This window comes from Equus caballus, chromosome 9 (genome assembly GCF_041296265.1).
Source record: "Equus caballus isolate H_3958 breed thoroughbred chromosome 9, TB-T2T, whole genome shotgun sequence".
In the NCBI taxonomy this organism is placed as follows: Eukaryota; Metazoa; Chordata; class Mammalia; order Perissodactyla; family Equidae; genus Equus; species Equus caballus.
Window position 1 is genome coordinate 2,337,064 of NC_091692.1, and position 11,437 is coordinate 2,348,500.

The 11,437-nt window shown below is 42.9% G+C and overlaps 1 protein-coding gene across 1 annotated transcript in view; it reads left to right on the top strand.

The window, feature by feature from the left end:
• CNGB3 (cyclic nucleotide gated channel subunit beta 3) overlaps nt 1-11,045 on the top strand; it is a 127,624-nt gene extending 116,579 nt beyond the window's left edge. The window contains exons 16-18 of the mRNA XM_023648355.2: nt 7,301-7,447; nt 7,645-7,819; nt 10,004-11,045. Coding sequence (XP_023504123.2) covers nt 7,301-7,447; nt 7,645-7,819; nt 10,004-10,264 — 583 coding nt within the window. The 3' untranslated portion in view covers nt 10,265-11,045. The remainder of the gene's footprint in view (nt 1-7,300; nt 7,448-7,644; nt 7,820-10,003) is intronic.
• Nucleotides 11,046-11,437: the final 392 nt, after the last annotated feature.

Here is an 11,437-nt window from a genome sequence, read left to right on the forward strand (position 1 = left end):
ACAAGATGACCTTGTTTCCTAAAAGCGAGATTAAGTAACTGCTCAGAAATACACTTAAAAAATGGTAGAGTTATCCGGTTCCAAAGTCTGTATCCTTTCCACAGAACCATCCCACGCTTCAATAACCCTCCTTTAGTCCTCCTTTCCGTCGCTGTGCTGAATACACGGTAGGTTCTCAATAAATACTGATTGATTGGAGTGAAAATCAAAAAGGTCCTCAAGTTATTGTCTAGGGTCACAGCAAACAGAGGTGGATCCAGAATTAGAACCCATTCTTTTGTTTCCCGGCCATGGCTCTGTTCAATGTTTTCGACCCATGGACACTTACCCTTACCCTCAGCTATTTTTCCTCCAGCACGTGCTCTCTCAGAAAGGGTTGGAATATTTAGGGACCTTCTTACTAAGCTGTTTAATGAGTGAAACTTTCCATTGGTGGAATGCTGCAGAAGAAGCATTTTGTGGACAGGAGGAAAAAAAAAGATGCTATTTTAAACATTGCTGAGAGTTTGGGCAAAATCCATCTGGCAGGCAGATTATTTCTTCCGTTCAAAAACTCATCAAGCTCTCCAAACGTGTAACCTGTAGGCAAGTTTAATTAAAGCCTGAGAAATCTGAAAATAACCTGACATTTAAATATGTTATTTCTGTTCTCTCACAGTCTGACACACACAGAGACATCCTCAGGTCCAAATTAAGCTCCACAATGTCATCTAGTCCTGCCCAACTACTGGATCACCCTGCGTCCAAGGATGCAGGGAGGAGAACGAAATAGGCCCGTCTGGTCATTGTCCTTCCCATAGTGACATTCGTCTCACAGAGAGACAGGCAGGGACATGGACGGGGAGTCAGGTAGATGAATGATTGAAAAGATGATTGTGATGACTGATAGATAGATGGATAGAGTAAAATTCACTTCTCTTCTTAAAAAAAAAAAACGGTGAAGGCTGAGCTTGTCCTGGGGAGAACCTCAGGAAAGAACTAAAAAGCAAGTGAGTTTTGTCATGGAGCAAGAAATTTAAAATGTGAAATCATTGAGCGAAATAAGCAGGCATTAACGTGGTCAATATTTATGGATTCCAAGTTTGTGCTTTCTGTCTTGGAGGAGTAATTTCATTCTTAAGTGGCCTGGATGGTCCTGGACCCAAGTTTAATGCTAAGTGCTGGCGAGAGGCCTTGTTGATGCCTTAAGGTGGCCTCACATTAGGGTTTTTTCCTCCTCTTTTTCTGCCTTCTCTGGTTTTAATGGAGCATTTTAGATGATTCCACTTTCTCGCCTTTCTCAGCATACCAATTACACTTCTTTTCAAAAGATTTTCGTGGTTGCCCTAGAGTTTGCAATATACGTTTTAAACTAACCTGTCTACCTTTACGTAACACTATAGAATTCACGTGTGTGCTGGCCCCTCAGAACAGAGTATTTCCAGTTCTTCCCCGTCAGCCCTTAAGACACAATGTCACTCATTTCATTTATCCATGTGCCATAATCACCCAATGCATTGTTGCTTTATTAAAGTTACCCTTCGATAATTAAGAATTCAAAAAAGCCAAGATTTTAGTTTTATTTTACTTCTATTTATTCCTTCTCCAATGTTCTTCCATTCTTTATGTAGACTTGAGTTTCTAACTTATATAATTTTCCTTCTTCCTGAAGAACTTCTTTCAACGCTTCTGGCAGAGTAGGGCTGTTAATGACGAAGTCCCTCAGTTGTTATTTTTCTGATAAAGTCTTTATCTCTCCTTCACTTTTGAAAGGCAATTTCACTGGACGCAGAATTCTACGTTGTGATTTTGTTTCTTTCAACACTTTATATGTCACGCTTACTGGCATGGTTTCTGATGGAGAGGCTGCTATGAATCTCACCCTTGTTCCTCTGTAGATAAGGTGTTTCCCCACCCTCTGGTTCCTTTCAACATTTTCTCTTTGTCTTTGTTTCTCTTTGAGTATGATATGCCCAGGAATAGTACTTTTGGTATTCGGCTTGGTATTCTCTGAGCTTCCAGGCTCTGTGGTTTGGTGTTATTAATTTTGGAAAGTTCTTGGCCATTATTACCTCAAGTCCTCCTTCTCCTCCATTTTCTCATTTCTCTTCTTCTCGTATTCCAGCTGTTGTTGTCGTTAGTTTCATCAAGCCAATTCCGACGCCTAGAGACCCTGTGTACAGCAGAGTGGAACCCTGCACAGTCTTTTTGTGCCATCTCTCACCTTTCAGTGCTAAATTAGACATGCTTTTCTGCTTTTCATAGAGTTTTCATGGCTAACTTTTTGTAAGTAGGTGGCCAGGTCCTTCTTCCTAGACTGTCTTAGTGTGGAAACTCTGCTGAAACCTGTCCCCCATGGGTGACCCTGCTGTTTTGAAAGACCAGTGACATAGCTTTCAGCATCACAGCAACACGCAGCCACCACAGTATGACAACTGACAGATGAGTGGTATTGTTTCCTGACTGGGAAATGAACTCGGATCGCAGAGGTGAGAGTGCTGAATCGTAAGCTGGCTAGTATTCCAATTACATATGTTTTATACCTTTTGCAGTTTTTGGTTTCACATGTAAGGAGCCTAGATGCCACCATTCCATCCTATCACTAAGTAAAAAGCTGAACAGACCAAAAAATCAACAACTCTTCTTGGATCCATAAGACAGGGGAGAAAACAGGGCAAACCGCTGCCCCAAAATTGGAGAGACTGACAGGCAAATGCAGGGAACCGCAGCCACCAGAGCAGAGGCTCGTGGCAGAAACCAGTGCAGGGACCAGCGCTGGGCGAGAAACCTGAACTGAACTGACTCTGAGAGTCAAACCCTCCACGGGACCAGTTATGGGAGGAGCCTGCACAGTATGGTGAGATTGACCTCCAGGAGCTCCACTGCATCCCATAATAAATATCAGAGAAAAATCCCTTTGTGTTTCTGGCAGGGGAGGGGAAGAGGAACCGTTTGGAAACACACCAGCACACTCTGTTCTTAACAAGATCTGCCCTCAGGGGAAACTAGTTAACCAGAGCCTCTTAACTGACCTGGGGAAGGAAAATATCCAACGCCAGTCCACACTAGTCATCCTGCCCCACCTAAGAGGGGAGAAAAAACTGAGGAACATTGGTGAAGCTCACGGCCCAGAGGCACAGGCTCGCTAAAGGACTGAGACCTCATCACAGGACCACAGAATGTTTCCTCTCCCCACACCTCACCACTACATCACTAAAGGTCTCTTTACAGCAGTTCATTTTATGCAGTACACCATATCCAGCAATCGAGAAAAAATTACAAGGCATACTTAAAGCTAAAAAACATAGTCTGAAGAGGTGGAGCAAGCATCGGAACCACACATGGCAGGGATGTGGGAATTTCCAGACCAAGAATTTAAAACAACTATGATTAATGTGCTAAGGGCTCTAACGGACAAAGCAGACAGTATGTAAGAAGAGATGGACAGTGTAAGCAGAGAGATAGAAATCCTAGGAAAAATTTTAAAAGAAAGGCTAGAGATGAAAAAACACTGTGACAGAGATGAAGAATGCCTTTGATGGGCTTAGCAGACTGGACGTGGCTGAGGAAAGAGTCTCTGGGCTGCAGGATACATCACTAGAATCCTCAGCAACCAAAAAGCAAGAGACCACAGACTGAAAAAAACAGAACAGAAAGCCAAGGACTGTGGGACAACTACAAATGCGTGATATACGCATAATGGGACTATCAGAAGGAGAAGAAAGAGAGAAAGGAACAAAAGAAACACTTGAAACAATAATGACTGAGAATTTCTACAAAATTAATGTCAGACATGAAACCACAGATCCAGCAAGCTCAGAGAACACCAAGCAGGGTAAATGCCAAAAAAACTACAGCTCGGCATATCATTTTCACATTACAGAAAATCAAAGATAAAGAAAAAATCCTGAAAGAAGCCAAAGGAAAAAAACACCTTATCTATAGAGGAGCAAAGATAAGAATTACATCCTACTTCCCAGAAACCATGAAAGTAAGAAAAGAGTAAAGTGGAGTATTTAAATTGAGAGAAAAAACCCACCAACTTAGAATTCTGCACCTGTGAAATTATCCTTCAAAAGTGAAGGAGAAATAGAGACTTTCTCAGACAAACAAAAATTGAGGGAACTTGTTGCCAGTAGACCCAGCTTGCAAATAATATTTTAAAAAGTAATTTAGAGAGAAAGAAAATAATATAGATCAGAAACTCGGATCTACATAAAGAAAGGAAGAGCATCTAAGAAGGAATAAGTGAAAGTAAAATAAAAACTTTTCTTTTTCTTATTCTTATTTGATCTAACAGTTTGTTCAAAATAATAGTAACAACAACGTGTTTGATTATGTATGCTGATGCACATATCATATATATGATACTTATATTTTTTGAAATTGCCCCACGGTTCTGGATGTTCTGTTCTTTTTTTTTAATTCTTGTTTTCTCTTTGCATTGCAGTCTAAGATCTTTCTGTTGACCTATGCTCAAGCTCATCTATTCTTTTCTTGGCCATGTCCAGTCTACTGATGTGTGCGTCAAAGTCATTCTTCATTTCTGTTAGTGTGTTTTTGATTTCCAACGAGTTATTTTGAATGTGTCTTAGAATATCTCTCTCTCCACTTACATTACCCATCTCTTCTTGTATAATATCTGCTTTTTTCATTAGATCCCTTAACACATTGATCATAGTTATTTTAAATTCTTTGTGTGGTAATTCCAACATCTGTGTCAGCTCTCAGTCTGGTTCTAATGCTTTCTTTGTCTCTTCAAACTGTATTTTTCTTGCCTTTCAGCATGCTTTGTAATTTTCTGTTGAAATCTGTGCATGATGTAATGGGTAGTCGGAACTGTGGTAAACAGGTCTTCAGCTTGAGGCTTTATGTTAATCTGGCTAAGGAGCTGGGCCGTAGTTAATGTTTGCTGCAGCTGTAGGTCCAGAGCTTTCGAATTTCTCTGGTGCCCTGTTCTCCCTGTTGACCTTGGCCTTCCCTCAGTACTCCTCCTCCTGCAAGTCTGCATCTTGCAGCTATGATCCACTCTCATTATCCTGGAGCCCCTTGGTATGGTGGTAAGGTATAGGGGAGATGTATAATCTTATGATTAAATGTCAGTCTCTTAGTGGATCTGCGTCCCTGGGATGTGACCTCCACAAGTGTTTCCTGGCTTCTCATCCCCCTTAGGTAGGACAGAAAGGCTAGAGGGGACCGGGGTGGGAGATAAGGCACTGGTAGTCCTTTGCCCTGGATAGGAGGGCTTTGTTAGGGAGAACAAATAAGCGCTGGGTGTATTTCACAATAATTAATCATCCCCTCCCACTGTGGGAGCCAAAAGCAGATCTGTCTTGGCTCTTAACCATGAGAACCTGGTGGGGATTTTCAAGGTAAAACCCATAAAAGTATCAGTGTCCCCATAATTGTGGCCCCCAGGAGTTTCTCGCTTCCCTGATGGCCCTCTCTCAGCCTGCAGCAATTTGTCAACACTACCATTTAAGTCTTCCTACGAGTCATGGCTCCCAGGCTCCTGTTCCAGGGACGGCAGGTCTGGCCGTGGCTGTCTGGATTCACCTCTCTCTCCAGATTTGCATGGGGTTTCCCTTGACACCTCAGTCCTCTGAGGGGCTCAAGAAAGGTCGTCCATTTTCAGTTTGTCCAGCTTTTTCTTGTTGTAAGTTCAGGAGTGACAACCTCCAAGCTCTTTACATGATAGAGCTGAAACCCTGTGTTAGTTTTTTACAGTTAACAGCCAGTCGGAATGTTCCCTTTCCCAACAACAGCCGGAAAAAGTGCACATTGTCTGGTATAAATCTTCAGGCCTAGGACCCAGGCAGCTTCTCAATCTCATTGCCCCCAAGGTAGCATTGTGAAAGTGTGAACACTCCTACTGCCAGGATGTTTTCTCTTTCCTTTTCACCCCTAGAGACTGTGTTTTTATTAATATGAGCCTTTTCCTCTGTTTCTAACTGGTTCACTCCAAGAGATTCTACCTATTGTGTTATCTTTCCAAGACAGAACCTGTAGCGTTTTTTTAAACGTTTGAAATGTGATTTTTATTGTCTCGGTTTTAAAGACCAACCCTTATTTTCCAGATTATTGCTGAATGATAGAATTTGTATCCATTTCTTTTATTCGTTTGTGTGTTCATTTATTTTCGAACTACTCGTTGGTCACTTCCCAAATGCAAAATGCCCAACTATGTGTCTGAGAGATATAAAGCCCAGAAAGTCAACGACATTCTGTGTGGGAAGTTGCATGTGAATGACTATACTACAGAGCAGTTTACGATAGTGAGAAACAAGATGATTTGGGAGTTAAGTAGAGGAAGAGGTTGAATTTACCAGACGTAAACAGGGCATCATTAAGATTTGATTTCAGGGGCCAGCCCCATGGTGTAGCAGTTAAGCTCAAGCACTCCACTTCAGCGGCCCAGGGTTCACGGGTTTGGATCCCAGGGGCGGACATACTTACTGCTTGTTGAGCCATGCTGTGGTGGCGTCCCACACACGAAATAGAGGAATAGCTCAAGGACAATCTTCCTCAAGCAAAAAAAAAAAAAAGATTTGATTTCAAAGCTGTATCAGTCAAAGCCAAAGCAGAAAACAGAAGGTACACTCAAGCAACGTAACTAAGAAGAGTTTAATAGAGTAATTATTGACAAAGTGAAGGAAAATCTCAGAGTACCCAACAAGGGATGGCGATGCATCCTGAAGCTAGCAGCAGCAAGGGAGCTGTTCCCAGAGCAAGCCCTGAAGGGAACAAGGGGAGGGGACGTTACCAGAACCCAGAAAGAGCTATGGGAGTTGTGCTTCTAAGAGATGGCCCCACATTAGGAGCTGTGGATGTAGGTAGAGAGCTGCAGCCGCTGCTCACCTCGGGCCCGGCAGGGCAAGGACAAGGGAATAAATGCTCCAACCCCACTCTCCTCCTGCTCTCTGACTTCCTACTGGTACTTCCCATTGGCTGAACCCAAAGGAATGCGAGAGGGCAAGCGCACAGAGGTCAGCTTCCTGAGGAGCAAAGAGGATGGGGAGGATGCAAAGGGAATCCAGGGGAGCAGGGGAGATCCCCAGTGCACAGAGGTTCTGAGCTCCCGGAATCTGGGATGAAGACTCATGGGCACTGATGGCTACAAGTCCTCAATCTGAGGGGAGAGAGACAAAACACGTTGGAAACTGTTGCCACTTGTCTGGCCACCACAACTTGACTCTCCCACCTGCAGGAAATGATCCCTGAGGCAGTGTCAGTGGTTATAATATTTGATTTCTGTTCTTTAAAAGATTTTGGTGGAGGGAGAGCGAGCCTGCCGGCAAAGATTCACTTTTCTCTCTTACAGCCTTCTGGCAGCAAGAGGAGGGAACCGTCGAACTGCCAACGTGGTGGCCCATGGGTTTGCCAATCTTTTAACTCTGGACAAAAAGACCCTGCAAAAGATTCTGGTGCATTATCCAGACTCTGAGAAGCTGCTCATGAAGAAAGCCAGGTACAGCCTCTAGAACCCTATTAGAAAGGAGCTGGTTTTGCCTCCTAAAATCTAAGAGGAGGACTGTATTTTGATGGCGGTGAACAGCTTTCTCAACAACTGTCTATGCAGTTCTGCGTTGAAAACTTCACAGATTTGGAGGTTTTTCCAGAACTCTCACCATGTCATCTAAAATAGCCTTTCTCTCCTGTCCACAGAGTGCTTCTCAAGAAAAAGGGTCCGGCCGCAGAGGCCACCCCTCCAAGAAAAGGACTTGCCCTTCTCTTCCCTCCAAAGCAAGAGACCCCCAAAATGTTTAAAGCTCTCCTGGGGGGCTCGGAAAAGCCAGATCTCTCAAGACTGCTCAAACTGAAGAGAGAACAAACTGTTCAGGTAAGTGCCTGGCAGGGGGAGTGGAGGGCTTATCAGAGAGACCGCCAGACTCAGTGTACCCAGACCGGCTCCCACCTCCATCCCGTTTCAGACACTGGGATGATATGGATTCATCGGATGCAAATAATTACTGCTTTATGTGTAGCACTTATTATCATTGAAACGGTCTCCCCATATATCACGTTTAATCTCATGGGTTTATCATAGATGATTTTAACATACATGTATATATAAACACAGTTGACCCTCATTATTTGTGGATTCTACATTTGCAAATCTGCCTACTCACTAAAATCTATGTGTAACCTCAAAATCAATACTCCGGGTGCTTTTGTGGTCATCTGCAGACATACATGTGCAGAGCAGCGAAAAATTTTACTGGCTCGATGCTTACGTTCCCAGCTCAGGCTGGGCCAGGAGCTGCTCTGCCTTCTGATTTCAGTCTCACATTGTAAACAAGTGACCTTTCGTGGTCTATTTAACTGCTATATTTTTTGCATTTTTGTGCTTCTTTTTTTATCTGCTGTTGCAAATGGCCCCTAAGCACGGTGCTGAAGTGCTGTCTAGTGTCCCTGAGCACCAAGGTGCTCTGACGTGCCTCACAGAGAAAACACACGCCTTAGATGAGCTTCGTTCATGCGTGAGTTATAGTGCTGGTGGCCGAGAGTTCCACGTAGCGAGTCAACAATGTATATTAAATAAGTGTCTGTAAACAGAAATACACAGAAAACAAGGTTGTGCATTGATCAGATGACAAAAATGTTGTGGCCAGAGGCTCGGTGGAACCTAATCCTGCATTATTCCCAGGAGCAATGGTTCAGGATTTGCTAATTCAGTGCTCATGGCAGCTTTATAGAACAAAACTGCCATGAATAATGAGAATCAAATGTATGTGTATAAACATATATATATGCCTCTAAATATATAACACATTTTAACAACGAGCCAGTGAACATTTTCACAAATAATCAATTATATATCACAAATGTTTAAGGCCAGAAATGACCTCGGAGGTTTCGTTCAAGCCCTTCGTGTTATAGATGAAGAAAGGGAGATCCAGCTCCATCTATTTGGCTAAGATCACAGTCAGTGACAGAGCAGAAACTATTCCTCAGCTCTCCAGACTTCCAGGCCTACACTGAGCAGCCTCCCAATCTAGAAATGTCAAGAAACTCAAATGGCATTGTTTTTCTCTCTTTTTTTTCACATTTGTTTGATTCTCATAGTAAGCCTATGAGGGCAGATACTGAGAAACAAAACAGGGCTTCCTGTTTTCTGAATGTTGTCTCTGAAACGGTGAGAATTGGGCAGCTGTGGGTCTTCCAGAAGACCGGTAGAGCAAATATTACAAAGTCAGTCACACGCAAGAGACTAGAACTTGCCTCTTCCTTCTCCACACACACGACCCTGTGGTGAAATTTAGGGATTCAGCGTAAACCAAATGCCTCATTTGCATCAGTGTAGTAATAGCAATTTGTGTAAAAGATGGATGGGGTAGAGAAATATGCGAGTCAACGTGTTAAGTGAGGTTCTCGACTTCCTACGTGCACACTCATCCCTTGTATAGGCCTCTCTCAAATGGATACCAGGCATCAGCAGCAAAGAGTGTGGTATGTTTTCTACTATGAAATTTCTGTAGATGATACTAAACACAAAAGGTCCTAAAACTGAGGCACCCGTGGGATGAATGGAGAAGACTATACAAGGAAAGATAGATGGGTTTCTCTCTGAGGTTCTCCCACAAGCTTATACAAGAGGAAAACTATACTTTTTATAGTATTTTTATGGCATTTGGTTAATGCTTTTTTATTAAAAAATAAATATTTAAAATTTCATCTTCATAAAATAAGTAAATATTTAAAAAGCAAAAGCAAAGAGTCCTGAGCACTAAGTCTAATTATTTGGAGAGCACAAGGACCAGTAGGAAGAGAATTCCTTGGCAGGGACAAACTGCTGCTAGACTAAAGCCATCAGTCAGGTGTGGCAGCTCGGCCCCATTCTGCAGAGCGTCAGAAAACTTAGTTCAATGATCGTCGGATGCAGTCATGCAGACATGATTCCCATATCAGCTTAATTTGGATGGTCTGGCACGGTGGTGGTCCTTAGCCATTGTACGTTAATCAAAAGAGTCCAATGTCCTTGATGATGATTCCAGTGCCAATTCTTTGTAACTGCTTCTTTCAGAAAAAAAGTGAAAACTCTGAAGGAGGAGAGGGTAAAGAAAAAGAACATGAAGATAAAGGAAGAGAGTCAGCAGAGAAAACACTGGATGGGTCTAAACGCAGAGCAAGTTCTGCCTCAGCAGAGGAAGCGCCCCGGTCGACTAGCAGGGCAGCCTTACCCAGAGAAACTAGCTGTCAGTCACTCATCATCAGCATGGCTGCTTCTGCCGAGGCCGGGGAAGAGGTCCTGACGATTGAAGTCAAAGAAAAGGCTAAGCAATAAACGTGTGATTATCTTCGGGTGTATTCCGGCTAGTTCCCAAAGACACTGTACCCAAGATTGCAGCTTAAATTAATGAGAGGAAAGGACCTTGCCAGGACCGTTGAGAAACCACAGGCAAATCCCTGGCTTAGTTTCTAGGACTTCTCTGAGGGTGTGATCTTAAGCAGTGGTAATAAGAAGATTATTAAAAAACCGTCCCTATTCTCTGTTGTCATTAGCTTTGTGCAGTTGGTGTTTCTCCTTACTGTATGTTGTAGGGTTTTTTTTTCTTCTTCTGTTCTTTCTTGACGATGTTTCTTCCTTCCATTTTGATTAGCTTGGTCTTGGCTCTGAAGTAAATCCCTAACCTTTTCTCTTAAATCTTTGTGTGTGTTAAAGGCTTGGATGGCACTGTTAGTCTTGGTTAAATGTTCTGTGTGTATGAATAGTCTCTCTTACTTGTAGGGGAGTATGAGATTTTAATAAAATGTCAAAAGTCAGGTGATTTGCAGTCAAAGGAGGGTGATGAGTAATTCAAATATCAAATCAACCCAGCAGCTGGGACTAAAAGGCAGCAGAGAAAATGGATGTGAAATCTGACACAGAAGCGTCCCCTGGAGAGGAATGCTGGTCAGCAGGACCAAGAAACCCATGGGCAAAATCACACTGCAGAAACAGTTGGAAAAATTGTACCCTTTGCTAAAGAAACAAACTTTAATATTTTCCCTCATACTGATGTAAAAGGCAACAATCTACCTAGTCACGGGGCTCAACAGATGACGACAGGGGGAATAAGATCGTCCCCGAGCATTTGCTTCAAAAGGTACCAGATCTGAGCTTCTCGTTGTTTTCAGCTTTAGTAAAAAGTGATGAGGTTAGGAGGCAGACTGTACACGTGTCAGACTGACATATCCCTACAATTTGCAGAACCTCCGTGTACGGCTGTTTACAAAATCTCCAAGTTAATTAAGCGCACTTTAGGAACTTGTCCTCATGAATCAGTGAACATTAGCATAATTACCAAAGTCTCATGCTGTGAGGGGGCTGAAAAAGCCAGGCTGATGTCGGAAGTGATGGTACGTGTGGAATCCCATTCTAATAAGTGCCATTAGTATATAACACATTAAGGTCTGTATCAGAAGCCTATTTCCAAGTCCCAGAAGATGGTCATCGTCACAGCCCTTTGCTGAGAGG